Raw genomic sequence first — 17738 nt, forward strand, 5'->3', positions numbered from 1 at the left:
TTAATTATTTATGATGGAGATTCCAAAGGAATAGCTATATCTGGTAAATTATGTCCCCATTGACAGGGTCATTCACCAAAGTGTGAATTGCTTTGAATTCCAAGTGAATTTCAAATGTTTTATCGAAATAATTGAACTGAAAACATAAGTGATTTTTTTTTCCCAATTTGGCTATTTGGACCATAAATTTAAAATAAAGTTAGTTTAAATTCCTGACAATTCATAGATGAGTGAATTACGCTTTCAGTGCTTCCGAACAGAATACAGAATTCATAAGATTCCTGCAAAAATATGGAGATCTGGAAACCTAAAAGCAGGTCAACTTTCTCTTCCGAAATAAATCTCAAAAGGCAAGAACACCAATGCCTAATAATGAAATGGAGTAAGAATTTAAATATTTTATGTTACTTTTGTCATATAGAGTCGAAACAATCAGCATTACAATGCATAGTGACATCATCATCAACGAGCACTTTGAACATCTGATGGAACTAAATTAAGTGAACAACTGGGGGAAAGACAAGAAGATGTCAGGTTGACGTGCAGGAGTCGGGAATAAAGGCAGGAAGTGATGGAGATAAGGATAGGACTAAAAAAACAGAAGGGTCATGAAATAATTAGTGAATAGGTTTGTTTTATGGATTATGTAAAATGTCCCAGGGGAAGTGGACGATTGTGGCTGATGAAAGTGAATTTTTCACTAGTAGGTGGACCATTGGAAGGTACAATGACAAGTTCAGGGAAAGTAAGGAAACAGTGAAGTCGTAGTGAGTAGTGATGCGGTAATAGATGGGTGTGGAGGGGTACAATGCGGTAAAGGGATCTGTATACACACAAAAAAAATTTCTTTAAATTGTGAGCTAGAAGATTTGAGTCCAGTAGAATTTTTGCAATAAGGGTGAGTCCATGCTTTCCATTCAGCTTTTTTGTAGATGATAGAAATTTTTAGGAAACTCTGTTAATGTACCTACAACAGAGGAAAAAGAATAGTGCAAATATTGTTTGATATTATAATGTGATATAATGGTTCTTATGCACTCACAAATTCCAAGTTGATAGAGAGTATTAAGGGTGCCTCCCCACGATGTAGATGTTTTTTTTTTCCCTCTCTCCTTGAGTGATAGCCGATGGGGTATCAGGGTCAGCGAGATGATCCAACAAACTCCAACCAGATGAATACACCAAAAGCAATTTATTCACTCTTAAAATCAGGAGGTATACAAACATAAAAACAGATATATTAAAAAAAAAAAAAAAAGCCACCGGTCCTACGCGTTTCGTCCTTATATAACAGGACTTCCTCAGGGACCTCTTTCAATAAAAACAACAATCAAATGTACAATAACCAGCTAACACAGATCACTTTGTTCACGGGTGAATGTGTGTATATATACACACTCTTTCCATTCAGCTATTCTGGTGTAATGGGTGATTTGTACCCTTTGTACAGATTTGCAGAATTTGTTTATAAAATATTAATAATAATAATTTGAAGACGTCATGGTGGCAGGAGCCTGAGTGCGCTGTTCCAGACTGCCAAATGTCAGCCTGAGTGCGCTGTTCCAGACTGCCAAATGTCAACTGCGTGCATATTTTACGTCTGTTGTCAGCACTCTGGCGGACGTAATGACGAATAATCTCCTCACTTACATGCAGGGCACCGGCAGGGGAAAGATTGCTTTCCCCTCCCTTCCTCCCGCCTCCCTTTGTTGCATTATTCTGTTTATGTATATACATATATATAAAAAAATACCCCTCCACGGCTCAGATTGCGCACATGCACTCTGAGCAAGCGAAACGGTCCAATCACAGGCTTCTCCACGTGAAATCCCCTGTGATGTCAAATTGAGAAGGGAGATCTGCGCAAGGAGTTTTTACCTGGATTCAAGGTACGGTAAGTAAAAACTTTCATATTTTTACATTTTCGTGTTGGGGGACCTAATAGTAATGTAGAAGAGGGCAGTGTTAGCATAAATAGGCCAACTGTAGAAAAGGGTTAGAGCAACTCTTTAAATTTAAGATAACCCTGCATGTTAGGGTATATTACGATATAAATGGCATATATTAGACTAAAATTATTAAGCTTAAAAATAGCCGATTTGACTATTTTATCATAAATTTGGAATTATCTTGGCAACATACCACAATACCCAGTTTAGTAAACACCATAGAGGTGCACAGCAATACTCTCTAGTGTTTATTTACTAAATAGCAAATGGTGGTAAACTGATAAACTAATTGCAAAGTTTGAGTTAAAATAGCCAATCTACAACTATAGCTGTGGGTGAATTTTTCTGAATCAGCTATTTTTGCTAAATTTTGCAATATTTGGACTTTCGGAGGAACACATTTCACTGTTTAGAGAATGATCACACCGTCTGACTTTGTTAGCTCACTAAACTCCAATTTATAGCAAACTTAAAGGGACACTATAGTCACCTGAACAACTTTAGCTTAATGAAGCAGTTTTGGTGTATAGAACATGCCCCTGCAGCCTCACTGCTCAATCCTCTGCCATTTAGGAGTTAAATCCCTTTGTTTATGAACCCTAGTCACACCTCCTTGCATGTGACTTGCACAGCCTTCCATAAACACTTCCTGTAAAGAGAGCCCTATGTAGGCTTTCTTTATTGCAAGTTCTGTTTAATGAAGATTGTCTTATCCCCTGATATGTTAATAGCTTGCTAGACCCTGCAAGCACCTCCTGTATGTGATTAAAGTTCAATTTAGAGATTGAGATACAATTATTTAAGGTAAATTACATCTGTTTGAAAGTGAAACCAGTTTTTTGTTTTTTTCATGCAGGCTCTGTCAATCATAGCCAGGGGAGGTGTGGCTAGGGCTGCATAAACAGAAACAAAGTGATTTAACTCCTAAATGACAGTGAATTGAGCAGTGAAATTGCAGGGGAATGATCTATACACTAAAACTGCTTTATTTAGCTAAAGTAATTTAGGTGACTGACTATAGTGTTCCTTTAAAGGGACACTATTGTCACCAGAACAACTTTAGCTTAATGAAGCAGTTTTGGAGTATAAATAATGCTCTGCAGTCTTACTGCTCAATTATCTGCCATTTAGGAGTTAAATCACTTTGTTTACGGAGCGCTTGTCACACCTCCTGCATTTAACCCCTTAACGCCGTTATGGCGTACCATGCCGTCACGCATTAAATGGGCTTTAAAGCCGTTGCGACGGCATGGTACGCCGTAACGGCTTAAGCCCCCAAGAAGAGAGGTGTACTTACCTCCGCCGCGATCCTCTTCTGGGGGGCTGCCTGAGAGCCCAGGCAGTCCCCTTCCGGCAAATGAGGCCCCCGGGGGCCATGTGATCGCTCTCAAAGAGCGATCACATGGCCTCCTATAGCTGGCTGTGTATCTGCCAGCAGGGGGACTGTCTGAAATATCAGACAGTCCCCCTGCTGGTAGGAGGTGTAAAAAAAATAAATTAGACATGTGTAAAAATAAAATAAATATATTTATATATATATATAATATATATATAATATATATACATATTATATATATGTAACGTCATACAAAGTGTATTTTAATATTAATATAAGTACATATATTAATATTAAAATACACTTAGAATGATGTTACATATATATATATATATTATATATGTATATATATTATATATATAATAGATGTACATATATATATATTATATATAAATACGTATAATTAAAATAAATAAATAAAATAATAAAATAAATAAATAAAATATTGAAACAAAATTTAATATAAATTATATATGCATATGTAATTTCATTCTAACTGTATTTTGTTATTAATATATATATATCGGTAACAAAATACACTTAGAATGACATTCTATATATATCTATCTATATATAAAATACAAAAAACCGCAAATATATATATATAGATAAATACATATAATTACATAAAAGATTACATTAGTATACGCGTAGAATTTAAATACCTATAAATGCATATATATTAAAATTCTACGTGTATATTTAAATAATCTTTTAACGTAATTATGTGATTTGATTAATTAAAATTTGATTGACATGCCTGACAACACAGGGAGAAAGTGCAGAGAATTTAATTCGCAAGCACTATATTTGACCCTGTAACTCTCCAAGACACCATAAAACCTGTACATAGGGGGTACTGTTACTCGGGAGACTTCGCTGAACTCAAATATTAGTGTTTCAAACTGGTAAATTGTATTACAACGATGATATTTTAAGTAAAAGTGACGTTTTTCGCATTTTTTACAAGCGAACGGCACTTTTATGGTCTATATTATTGTTGTAATATGTTTTACTGTTTTAAAACACTAATATTTGTGTTTAGTGAAGTCTCCCGAGAATAACAGTACCCCCCATGTACAGGTTTTATGGTGTTTTGGAAAGTTAGAGAGTCACATATAAGGCTTGCATTTCATTTTTTTCACATTGAAATTTGCCAGATTGGTTATGTTGCCTTTGAGAGCGTATGGTAGCCCAGGAATGAGAATTACCCCCATGATGGCATACCATTTGCAAAAGTAGACAACCCGAGGTATTGCAAGTGGGGTATGTCCAGTCTTTCTTAGTAGCCACTTAGTCACAAACACTGGCCAAATATTCGTTTTTTGCTTTTTTCACACAAAAACAAATATGAACGCTAACTTTGGCCAGTGTTTGTGACTAAGTGGCTACTAAAAAAGACTAAACATACCCCACTTTCAATACCTTGGCTTGTCTACTTTTTCAAATGCTATGCCATTATGGGGGTAATGCTCATTCCTGGCTACCACACCATCTCAAAGGTAACATTACTAATCTGGAAAATTTCAATTTGAAAATGGAACGTTCTATATTTGACCCTGTAACTTTCCAAAACAACATAAAACCTGTTAATGGGGGGTACTGTTGTACTCGTGAGACATTGCTGATTACAAATCTGTGCATTTTTTGCAGTAAAACCTAACAGTATTATGACATTCACAGTTAAAATGTCAGACGGAAATGCACATTTTAAAAAAAATCTAATTTTCTCACATTTTTTTTATTTTATTCATAATAAATGATGTTCCATATATGAATAGTTAATGATAGATTAAAGCCCTGTTTCTCCTGAACAAAATGATATATAATAAGTGTGGGTGCATATAATTTGAAAGAGGGGAACTACGGGTGAACAGACATATAGCGCAAATGCCAGTTTTTGTTTACGTTTTGTTTTGATCAGAACGTGCACTATTGACTCCGTCCTGAAGGGGTTAACATGCACAGCCTTCCTAAATACTTTATGAAAAGAGAGATCTAATGTTTACACTGTATTGCACAGTCTGTTCAATTTTAGAATTGCATTTCTTTTTCTGCACGGTTATTGGCCTTCTAGACCTTGCAGGAGCCTCGTGTGTGTAATTAAAGTTCGATTTACATAGCGGGGATAAAAACCTCTAAAGTAAGTTAACACTTGATAGAAAATTAAACCATTTGTTTTCATGCAGGCTGTGTCAGTACCAGATGAACTCACAAATGGCAGAGAATTAAGCAGAGAGACTTCAGAGCTATGACCTATACACTAAAACTGCGTCATTAACCCCTTAAGGACCAAACTTAAGGGGTTAAGCTAAAGTTATTTACATTTCAGTAAAATGCCACAGCGTGGTTTACAATTCAGAGCTCAGTAAATAAACCTGTGTGTTACGTTGTGAGACAGGCCCACCCGCTGTATGTACACGGGCCGGGTGCCCCTGTTCCCATGGCAACACACTTGTTCTGAACAGCCATTACGGTAGTTCCTGATTGTTCAAGGCATAACACGGGGGGAAGGCGCACCCCATCTGCAGTCCATTCAGGTATGAGTGCCGTCATCGGATGGCTCATGCCCTGTCTAACCCCAGGCAGTAGCCATGTGGTTAATACAGCTATGGGGGGTGAATGCAAGGGTTAATGGCTGCCCTCCTGGCAAAGTTATAAATAGTATCACTATTCCTCTATATGGCAATCTCTGACATGCTTTTTGAAACAGTAACAGTCTTGGGGGCCAGTCTCCATTAATGTCAGGAGAGTTGGCACCTCATTAATCCCAGTACCCCTACCTCCCTGCCTGCATAAATACTGGAGTACTGGAGACCCCTGCTCAGTTGTTTTAAGTGTTAAACTCTTATCGGATTGATCAGTAGAGAGAAAACTCTCTTTCAAATATTATGTTAGTCCAATAAAAAAGGTATCATTACATACTGCAATACTCTGGTATTTCGGCATCTTGTCTACTGGACTAATACAGCTAATACAATTTACACTATATATATATATATATATAAATAAAAATTATTATATCACCCCATTGATTTAGCAAGCAAGATCTAAACATTTTGGATATATAAAATGTGAGCTAGGTATAATGTGTGTGTATTTTTTTTTATATACACACACATTGTACCTAGCTCCCATTTTTATACCCAAAAAGTTTGGATCCAGCTTGCTTTAATATTATGAAATTGGAGCAATAAATCACTTTTACAGATATATTCAAATTAAATTGCATGCAATTAAAATCCACCATTTAGGCTAGTAACATACAACTTAAAATGCTAGCAGTTTGTATATTAGTGCAAAGATTTGCATATTTTCACACACCTTAAGAAATGTAAAACTACACTTACATTTACTTCAGATTTGGGGGGTGGGGGATAAAAATTTCATGGTGCAAACACTAGACAGAACAGGGTCAAATTGAAATTTACAACAGGAAGTGATGAGTGCAACAATAAATCCTTCCCCTGCTGATTTAGAGTGTGTGTACCATGACTAAATAAAGCCTTTATGTCAGTAATCAAACCTAAGCATTTATATTGTAATATAATTATATTTTAAAAAGAATAAAAAGATCAGTACTCTTCGAAACAACCCTAGTGTGTGTAAAAAAAAAAAAGAGACAATTTATAGGGAAAAAAATAAAGAAGAATAAAAAAAAATGAATGGTGCTATAAAGGGATCTTATTATGATAATTTAAAGAGTATTTGACATTTTAAAATGCCAAAATACTATTTTGCGTTTGGTAGTATGCCTTTTCCCTCTTTGTCTTACACTACCCAAAAATACTAAATACCTCCATGTCTACCTTTTACGGTCATTTACTCCATGTCTACCCTTTAGGGTTATTCACTCAAGTACGCGTTTCAGAGTGAATTTCAAATTTTAGGCAAAAGACGAACTGAAAAAGAACAATTTACACTTTTTATATCCTTTTTATCACCTTTTTGTCAAACTTTGTCAAGCCCACAGCGGTCACGGGATAAACACTTTGTCTATACAGGCTCCTGCAGTTTCCTCCGTAGATTTCAGTGTTACATTCTCGCGCATGCACGAGAGTACAGAACTGATGTAGGCTCCTATTAGATGAAGCACCAGAATCGAAACAGGATCACACAGAACAAGATGGCGGTGGCTGCGAGAGAAATGGTCAGGTAAGTAAAACTCGCCTTTTCCTGCACTCCACTGCTGCTGCACTGCAAGCAAGCAGCAAAGTCGCCATCGGGGATCTTTGCAAAATATGAAGGTCACCAAAAGGTGACAGAGCTGATTAAACTGGTAGGGATAAGTAAAAATGTACTTACCGCCATTGCAAGACATTGCCACCCATTATGCCCCAGGTGTATTCATACACACTGGGGCACTCTTACCTCAAGGGATTAAAATGTTTTCGAACGGTTTAACCACCAAGTTGCCTCCAGCGGCTATGTCCACTCCTCCCCTGGCTACCCAGCTTCTGAATTTTCAGCTTCAGGAAACGCGGCATGCCGCTGGACAGGGACACGGAATGCCGCTGGACAGGGGCACCGCTGACTGGCTGAGAGCGTTCAGCTGACGCTCTCAGCCAGTCGTTGACTCCACATTCACTAAACTGGCTTTAGAAAGAAACGTACCTTTTCCAAGCTAGTCTAGTGAATGGGGAATCGCTGATTGGCAGAGAGCATCAGCTGATCGCTCTCAGACAATCAGCAGCGCCCCTGCCCAGCGGCACTCAGCACTTCAGAAGCCGGATGCCAACAGGTGAAGAGTTGACATCGCTGCTGGAGGCAACTTTGGGGTTAAACCATTCAAGAATTTAAATTTAAATTTGAATTTGTTATGGTGTCTGGAGTGTCCCTTTAAGGGGGAATAGTCTCTCTGGAGCATATTTAGTAATGCCCTTAAAAAAAAATCACGAAAGCGTGACAAATTGCAAATTATATTAATGTCACCATGGCACTCTGGTGCAAATAAATAGTTTCAATGCCCTTAATTTGTTGGTGTTTACATGGTGGGGTGTCTGCCAAAAATACAAACACTTATAACTAAGGCAACTTAACTACAGCAAAGTATCATAGGAAGCATTATTTTAATTAAATGTGCTTTTTATGCCCTCACAGAAGTCACTAGGGATGCCACATATACCAATTTTAGTAGCTGAAACTTATGGAGAACATAAAATATTATTCTCAAATATAAGAGAAGCGATGTTCATTAGCCAGGAAGACATTACATTTTTTTTTATTTTATTTTTAAATCATATAAACCCCTAAATATAGAGATTTCTGAAAGGCAGAGAGAGACAGTTTCTAGACACACCGCCTACCTAAAGCATCATGGGAACTGTAGTTTCCCATCCCCCCTGCTAAAGCTTGCCCTCACAGACTACTTCCAACACTGAGATAATAGGTCAGTAATCTCCAATGACAATGCTTTTCTGGCTAATTACACATTTGGGATGGGGGAAGGGGGGTGGGGGTTATTCAATAAAACAGTTTTTTTTTGTTTTGCTTTAGTTAACTGATCAATTATAGTGAACTAATAAACTTAGTGAGCTGATCACATTTAGTTTAAAATAGCCAAGTAGTTATTATAGCTGAGTCAGAGATTCCCCCCCAATCAGCTGCTTCTGGGTAAAGTTTGGAATGTGGCTAATTCAGTACAATTGCATTGTTTAGTGAATAGAACCCATACCTCCCCCCTGCCCCATTAGCCATTGCCTGCAGGCAGGTGTGAGCATTCCATGTAGGGCCAGCAGCACTCCCATTAACCCCTCCATCCCTGGAAGATCAATACATGCTGCTGGTGTGCTCAGGGCTCCTGCTGTGCCTGGCAGTGAAAGGGTTAGCAGGGGCAGATGCTGCAATAAGAGTGGGGGGGAGTAGTTAGCCCGGTTTTATTTCCTCTATCTACACACACACAGAAGGTCAGCATTTTGCAGAGAGACTGGTATGATTCAAGCAGGTATACTTTATTTTGGCTTTTTATGAAATGTGCTTCTCTTGAGTAATCTCTATTGAAGGCTTTAGAAGACCATGTGTCTGAGCCAAAGAAATGTTTGTAAAGTTATTTACTTTTGCTAAATATCCACCACCCTACCCCTATCCTACCCTCTTTATCAGAGGTGGACTAGTGTGTGTGTGTGTGTGTGTGTGTGTGTGTGTGTGTGTGTGTGTGTGTGTGTGTGTGTGTGTGTGTGTGTGTGTGTGTGTTCTTGTAATAGGGGTAGTTTTAGTGATTAGATCGCTGTTAGTATTGGTGAGGAAAAGTGTGTGTGTGTGTGTGTGTGTGTGTTTTCCTCAATCCACCCTACATTTGGTAATTACTATGGGGTCCTGGACACACGTCACCATGATGTAGGGATCAGGGTGGTTTATTATAGTAAGACTCAGAGCACTATAACCATTACTATCAGCTGTAGTTGTTATGGTGCCAGGGATATCTTGACTCTTTCCCATGTTCGTCAATGATCTAAGAACGTTTTGGCTAGTTTGGCCTGCCAGAGGAGCTTCATTTGGCTCCCCTGAGGTAAGTCCTTCCAGCTCTCGCCTGCTGAGAAGGTGATGGTATGTGCCCTATGGTCAACAGGTAACCACAAAGCTACTACAGTAGGTTGTGGTGAAGTGATAAATTGATGATTGTGGTGCTGTTTTTGTTTGTTTTTTCTGTACAGAGAGATGGATTTACAAACTGTATTTATAGCTCTACAACAGGTAGATGTATATGTTGGTCTTTACCTATGCCAGCTCACCCTAAAGTGTAAGGTTGGGAACAGGCAAATATAAATAAAAAGCTGCTATCCCTTCAGTTTTCCTTGATGCACTTTGTCACTCCAAGCCTTTCTATCCCATACCACCCTCCCTCCTGCACAGCAGGAGTCACACTCATTGTATGTGTGCAGACATCAAATTCCCCCTCTCCCATGCAGTTTTTGTTTGTTTTTTGGGTTTATACATGTCTTAAAACCCCCCCTTTTTGCAATCCTCCAGCCAGTAATTGTTTTCAGTAGTATTTTAGTGTAATGTTGTAAAATTAAATTATAGAATGGCTGTAACTTTACTAAACCCAGCTTGTGCTTTAATCTGATTCATGCACTCTCTTCTCCAGGCATTAGCTACAGTAACGTGTGGGGTGACCACAATCGGTTGCTGGAACAGTGTGATGTACCTTGGGTTATGTCTGAAACTATCACAGAAGTAGAACCAGAACTTGGACAACCGCCAAAGATAGAGGATGGCGAGGTGGATGACCCAGTAAGACAAATACTAAGCAACCCCATTTCCCATTTATTATCCTGGTGCCAAAGTGTTTTTTTTGTTTTTTGTTTTTTTTTCTTCCACTAGCTCTGTGCCCTTATGGCTCCAATATCCCTGGATAGAGTATCATCTCTATCCATGGCATTGGCATTTGCAAATACCAGACCCTAGACCAGGCTTAGGCAACCTTTGGCACTCCAGATGTTTTGGAGTCCTTAGACTGTTGGTGCATAAAAACCTCCCAGGATCCTCAGCTATGTGCTAAGACCTGGCTAATGATGGTTCATGGGAATCTTCAATGGCTAATGGCTGGAGTTTAAGTATTTGAGTTCCAGTATTTGAGTTCCCCCTTTCTTTCAGACCTTCACACTATTCTATGCTAATTATTTCATAAACCTCTTTAGAGTGTTTCTATTTTTCATTCTCCAATGCCATATATGACAAATACCCATAGAAGTATCTATTCCCCCTTTAAAGTCTGGTGGCTGGACTGGCACGCGATGCATGGCGTTAGGCCAGTGCTACAGATGCTGTAGCCAGGCTCTATATTAGCCTTTAAGGGTCACTGAGCCATCCTTTTCTCTTTGCAGGAGCTGAAGGCCATTAAGATGAGAGTACGAGAAATGGAGGAGGAGACCGAGCGTCTTAAGGGACTCTCTGTAAAGGAGAAGTCCGTGCCACCTAGCCCCCGGACTGGTACGATTCTTATAATCATTGACTGCCAGATTGATGTGTTTATATTTAATTTTCTATGGAGATCACTCGAATATTATAAAGATTTGTGGTTTGTTAAAATTCTGATATTGCTACTAGGCAAAAAAGCCACTTTTTACAAAAAGACTCTACATATGCACTGCAATAACCTTGAGAAACAAAACCCCATAATACAGTTTGCTTATTGGTCTGTAGATTTCCACATGTATTTTTTCTTTTTTTTTTCTTTCTTAATATCCTTCCCCAAATACTGTGCGGTGATCATGAAATCCTTCAGCAAGATGATTCATCCTTATCAGAATCATATCTTGCACATCCTTTAAAATGATCTTATCTCATTAGCTCTGTCTCTTGTTTCATCAGGCATACCCCCTATACCTTTGAGTGCGGAAGAGAAGAAGGAGGCTGACCAACGATCTGTCTATGTTGGGAATGTAAGTTGTTTTGATGGTGGGGGTATTCACCAGTTAAATACTTCCCAAGTCTAGTTAAAGAACTACGATATCTGCATATTAAACACTTTGTTCTTTTGTACAGGTTGACTATGGAAGTACTGCCAAAGATTTGGAGTCCCATTTCAGTAGCTGTGGCTCAATTAACAGAATCACTATCCTGTGCGACAAATTCTCCGGACACCCCAAAGGGTAACGTAATAAAGGGCTGAGATCTTTGTAGCAGAATCTATCTATCATTGGTCCGGATACACTCTGTGGACCTGGCAGCAGTTAATGCATCTAAGCTTTTCTTGTATTGTGCTAGATATTCCCTTAGAGACCCTTTCTTTAAAAAAAAAAAAAAAAAGCATATTAAAGTAATCCCTTCCTATCTCTATGCTCGTTTATGAGTTTCCCATTTAAGAGATCCATGATTGTCACATTTATATACCAGGATAATCAGTCCTTAAAGGTATAGCTTACATTGAGATACATTCACCCTGACTTCCTATGTATTTAACCAAATCTTGCTTTCCTGTTTATTCAGGCAAGGCATCCTGGCCTTCATCTCCTTAATAAATTACACAAGAGTTCAAGAATAACAAATGATTATCCCATCGTGTGTATCTCGCTCTGCACAGAAACTTTATTTTATAATTAAATGGCTAATTATTTCACTCTATGGAACTTTAGGGCCAGAGCACATTACTACTTTACTGGAAACCAAACCTGCACTTGTACAACTTCTAGTTGTAAATAAATGGACACTAAAGGCACCAATGCGACCTTAAATGACCTTTTGGTTTATAAATTGTGCCCCGTTGTAGGAGTTACATCACTTAGACTATGCAGTGCTAGCCACACCTCTCTGCTTGTGACTTGGGCAGCCTTCCTAAACACTTCCTAAAGCGAGATCTAATGTTTACATTTGTGACTTGGGCAGCCCCTCATTTAGAATTTTTCTTCTGCTTTAATAGCCTTCAAGCACCTACAGGAATCTCCATTGTGTAATTAATTAAATTTTGTTTCAGAGCAGATGATTTAAAAAGAAACGCCTAAGGAAAGTTGAGATTTGAAAATGAAACCCTTTTTTCGTCATGCAGAATGTCAGTAACAGCCAAGGGGGTGTGACTAGGGCTGCATGGACAGAAACAAGCGATTTTAAAACTCCTAAATGGCAGAGTTAGGCAGTGAGACTGCAGAGGCATGATCTATCTAAACTTCTTCATTAAGCTAAAGTGGTTTTGGTGACTAGTGTCCCTTTAATTGGTTCTACTCTTTCAACATATGGACTTTAAAAACTACAGGGCATCACACTTCACTTGCTGCTCACTGCATGAATTTGTATCCAGGAAAACATGGTAGATCTTACAACCCTGTTCTGATTTGGGGCATTTTAATAGCAAAACAAATCTCAGAATCTGAAACGACTGAAGATTCTTAAAGTGCACAACCGAATGTGACAATTTAGAATTTATACCCGGTCTCCCCTCTGAGCGCCTCCAATGTACTCTTTACACAAGGCTGACCTTTTTGTCCCTCGTGATTTTTACATGGGCCAGGTTGATAAATCCCATTTCCCTCTCCACATTCTGGTATGGAGAAAATTCTTCCCCCCACTCTTTTCAGACTTAAAGCTACAGATCTATTTTGACCTATTAATTGTATATGCACTATGCCCTCTGTTTTCCAGCTATGCCTATGTTGAGTTTGCTTCAAAAAGCTCTGTGGAAGCGGCTATAGCATTGGATGAGACAGTGTTCCGTGAAAGAACTATCAAGGTGAGTTGTGAGGTTCAAGAGCGAACTGGAAACCATTTAAACAATGTCTTAATTTTGGTCAGCAATTGGGTAATAATGACACCAAACCAGAGGTTGCTTATTCCAAACTGCAGTGCAATTTATAACTTTATTAGCATTCACCCAGCGATGCAATAATGGCATGCGGTGTTTCAAATTGAACTGCTGCACATACTCCAGGCACCATGACCACTTGAAATTACTGGGTATTGGAGTAACCCTTTAACGAAATATTCCAAAGGCTTTAAGCACTTCAGCTAGCGGATGTAGTTGGCAGTGTCCCCTTATTCTTGCTTTATAAATACTAAATATAGAAACTGATTTTTATGAAGCGTCTGGGTTGCAGCCTACCGGTTTTGTAAAAATTTAGGGGGCGGCCTTACTTGCACACCTTGAATGTTTACTTGAGGTCGAACTGAGCGTTTCTGTATGAGAAACGCAGCTAGCGAATCACAGAACTGCCTTCCAACACTTCTGCGGTAAGCACTGGATTGGTCCGTGATCTCCCAGAGACTGAGGAGCTATGCGATGGAATGTTCTCATCGCTGGATTTGTTTGTGTATATTCAATAATTTTATATCCTGTGTAATGTAGGTACTGGCAAAAAGAACAAACCTGCCTGGGATCAGCAGCACGGACAGAGGAGGATTCAGAGGCAGACCCCGGGGTCAGAGAGGGAATTGCCAAAGAGGACAGCGGGGCCGAGGCAGACCCTATAGGTTAGTATGACCAGGTGGGGGCTACATGAACTGTTTTGTGCTCTAGAGATGAGTTTGTAAACTTCTGTTTTGGGCATTAATCGGCTTACAGCTGCATGCTGCTTTATCCCTTTCTAACAACTTCTCCTCCCCATCCCTGCAGGATAGAGGCTTTGCTTGCATCTAGCCCTTTTTAACTATAAAGCTTCTTTAATACTAACACATCTGATGGAAATATCACTAATGTGATCACAAATGGTGTTCCAGAGTTCAAAACTTTATTAACTGCGATGTCTATTATAGCTCACCTACCAATGTCAGGGCAAACCACGTAAACGGGAAGCACATGGCAGTGGTTGACAGTGATCTAACAGATGTTCAGGTAACTATTGGTTAGGGTCATACACTTGGGCTACTGAATACTCTACCCACAACCACCACCTGAGAGTATTGGGAGTTAGAGTAATAAATTCTATGGGATAACTGAAGATATTGTACCAACCTGCCTAAAACTAACTTGCTCTAGGTTTTAACTATCAAATCGAGGTTTCTATGAACAAATCTCCCAAGGTAACAATTAAATTCATCGCACAGTATCTTCGTCAGATGTTTTGTTGTTCTTCCAATGTTTGATTTTATTCTGTTTCCCAATAGATCGTGGAAGGAGAGACCAATTGAATAACATAATGGCACCAACCACCATCGAGGACCGGTGTCTTAACAAATGCACTACATGGATGTGGAGTACTTAAGTCTTATTGGGCACTGAGGGGGTTGATGTCTTTTTGGCTCTTCAGCGCAAGAGGAACATCCTTTCAGGTCATCTGCCATGAAGTGATTCCTTTAATTCTAGAAGAGTTAATTAAAAAGAAGAAACTGTAAATAGCACAGGGCATTGTAATGAACTCCTATTTAATGTTGGCGTGAGTTTATGTTTGTTACATAATAAACCAATTTGTTGCCTTCAGTAATAGACTGTTGCGATGTCTAAGTTTTACAATAGTCCTTAAAGGGACTCTTCAGCAAGCTGAACTGTTTTTAGGGGTCTGATGTGAGCTATGTGTGAAGTGTCTAGAGCTTGCCTCCCCCATTTAAAGAAGTGCAAATTTCAATAGAAAATGGCACTTTTACAAACTCTTCGCTTTTCCAAACTGTCTTTAGATAGACTCCCAATTAAAAAGCATAATTTTTTTTTATTTTTATTATGAATATATCCACTAAATAGTGTCCCCCTTGTACAATTAAACTGTCCTAGATCCAACAGAGACCATACGGCAGTTATACTAGAAGTTATTTTTCACAGTTTGGAACTTCTTCAATCTATTTCTGTAAAGATAATCTTCCACCATCACACCTCTGCCTGTTGCTGAACTTGAAGCTCTTCTCTAAACCTTGGCTCCTGTTCTGCTTTCTCTATCAAGACCACAAGATGCAGCACATCAGAGCAGAAGAACAGTGTTTCAGGGAAGATCGATATAATTTTTTTTTTTGCCCTAAATTATTTTGGGTTTTCAGTTCTCAGACCATGTTAAAAAAAGTCTCTCAGATCCAAGGCCTCTTGTGCTAGGGGAGGGTTAAAGGGACTCTCCAGGCACCCAGACCACTTCTGCTCATTGGAGTGGTCTGGGTGCCAACTCCCACTACCCTTAACCCTGCAAGTGTAATTATTGCAGTTTTTTTTAAACTGCAATAATTACCTTGCAGGGTTAACTCCACCTCTAGTGGCTGTCTATTAGACAGCCACTAGAGGGAACTTCCTGCTTCATAGCACAGGTTTTCTGTGCTAGAGCGTCGCTGGACGTCCTCACGCTGTGTGAGGACCTCCAGCGTCGCTCTATTCCCCATAGGGAAGCATTGAAATTCATTTTCAATGCTTTCCTATGGGGTGTGCTAATGCGCATGTGCATAAGGTCTCCTCGGCGGGCGAGATCAGTCTCGCCCACGTAAGCAGGAGGAGCGGCGGGGGAGGAGGGACGTGGGACCTGTCGCTGCCTCTGGTAAGTCACTGAAGGGGTTTTCACCCCTTCAGCAACTGGGGATTGGGGGGTGGGAGGGAGAGGGATCCTCCAGTGCCAGGAAAACTGATCGTTTTCCTGGCACTGGAGTTTCCCTTTAAGGCTGACTTATCAGTGGAGGAAACCTGATTAGTTGTGGTGTTTTTTGTTTTTTTAATGGGGAGCAAAGAACTGACTAGTCTGACTTGGAAAATCTCTATTCTGGATGTATGTTTCAAACACTAACCCCCACACACCATCCCATGCTCTTTCACATCAAGCATGACTTTTTCCCCTTTTCTTTTTTTTAGAATCTGTTCTTTTCTGATCTAGTTGTAGTCTTTAAAACATAAGACTAAGTAGGGGCTACTTTCTTGTATTTATTTTTTCCTACATTTGACAAAGGGTGGAGCTTAAGACACATTCTATCTGTGGGCTTGATCAGCTTGTCTTAAGATCCAACCTTTTGTCAAGAGAAGGAAAATGCATAAGACAGTGGTAGCCCCTACTATGTCTTACAGTATCAGGAAAAATATTCTGAAAGGGGAAATAGGAGAAACAGAAGTTTGAGGTGATAGTCACTTTAACTAGGAGTTCGCTTAGCCAATTAGTTATATTGCATGAACATGGGTCCCTCCGGCCTCTATGTCAGCCGCGATACCTCCTATGAACGGCTTCATACGTCTGCAAATGCCACTCACTCTTTGCATTGTACATAAGACAGAGCTACTGGGTTGTTGGGGTTTTTCTACATCCATTATATATTTTTTTTGCGTAGATCCGTAGACATGCGGTATCATAAGCAAAGTCATTGCATTATGTACAAGAGTGTGCACAGCGTAAAATACAATAACAGCAATGTGTGTTACCAAAATATACCACAGATCAACTTTTTTTTTTAATTTTATTAAAGAAATGAAACAAAACTGAAGGAGCATTAACGCAGAGGGACATGCATACCCTAGATCAGGGACTAATAAAGTACGAGATGCTGGCGCAACGGAGCCTTCCTTGCTGTCTATGGGTTCAAGAGATGACTGCAGCGTACTGATCCAGTGTGAACTGCTGTGGGATGAAAGTGCTGATCTGTGCCCTGTAGGTCTTAAATGGAATGTGTAGTGACTCTGTATTGAATGAGTGTACAGGATAGACCCATTGGTAAGGAGAGTTCCTTCTTAGAGCTGTCAAGACCGCTGCCTTGACTGGTCCTGTCTGTAAGTGGACCACCAGGTCTCTTGGAGCAGTAGCTGGTGATCTGGCTGGTTTTGTGGAAACTTAAGAGCCCGTCCAATGTTATTCCCTTGGTGTGCCATAGTGGCTGTAATTCCACCAGCAAACACTTTAGAAAATGTGGTAGCTCTGCAGAATGTCCTCCGAGACTCTTCCCCCTTTAATTGTTGACAGACACCATCACTGGAGAGAAAACTGGACCTGTCTGGTTTGATACAGGTAGTCTCTCCTCTTCTGCTTTATAAGATAATTCATCTGAGCAGCCTCCAGAGAGAGAGGCCATCTTGGGCCCAGCTGCGCCATGTGCCTGCCTCCTAAGTCTCCAATTGTCAGCCTCGTATCAGGCTG

The 17738-nt window shown here is 39.5% G+C and overlaps 1 protein-coding gene across 4 annotated transcripts; it reads left to right on the forward strand.

The window, feature by feature from the left end:
* The first annotated feature begins 5782 nt into the window (after positions 1–5782).
* PABPN1L (PABPN1 like, cytoplasmic) lies at positions 5783–14884 on the forward strand. 4 transcript variants are annotated; one of them, XM_063437310.1, is made up of 9 exons: positions 5783–5825; positions 10373–10518; positions 11112–11217; positions 11599–11669; positions 11773–11879; positions 13363–13450; positions 14063–14187; positions 14470–14548; positions 14821–14884. In XM_063437310.1, the coding sequence occupies exons 2-9, from the start codon at positions 10441–10443 to the stop codon at positions 14842–14844; spliced, it is 678 nt and encodes a 225-aa protein (XP_063293380.1). In that variant the 5' UTR covers positions 5783–5825; positions 10373–10440; the 3' UTR covers positions 14845–14884. The 4 variants fall into 4 exon arrangements, with proteins under 4 accessions (XP_063293380.1, XP_063293377.1, XP_063293378.1 ...); XM_063437307.1 differs by lacking the exon at positions 5783–5825 and adding an exon at positions 9170–9229; XM_063437309.1 differs by lacking the exon at positions 5783–5825 and adding an exon at positions 9184–9214.
* Positions 14885–17738: the final 2854 nt, after the last annotated feature.

This window comes from Pelobates fuscus, chromosome 12, assembly GCF_036172605.1.
Source record: "Pelobates fuscus isolate aPelFus1 chromosome 12, aPelFus1.pri, whole genome shotgun sequence".
Classification (NCBI taxonomy): domain Eukaryota; kingdom Metazoa; phylum Chordata; class Amphibia; order Anura; family Pelobatidae; genus Pelobates; species Pelobates fuscus.

Bases quoted from the DNA above. Each gene is read 5' to 3' on its own strand.
- PABPN1L (XM_063437307.1), top strand. The intron at 11,880-13,362 runs GTAACGTAATAA...TCTGTTTTCCAG, and splicing joins TTCTCCGGACACCCCAAAGG to CTATGCCTATGTTGAGTTTG. The intron at 14,549-14,820 runs GTAACTATTGGT...GTTTCCCAATAG, and splicing joins GTGATCTAACAGATGTTCAG to ATCGTGGAAGGAGAGACCAA.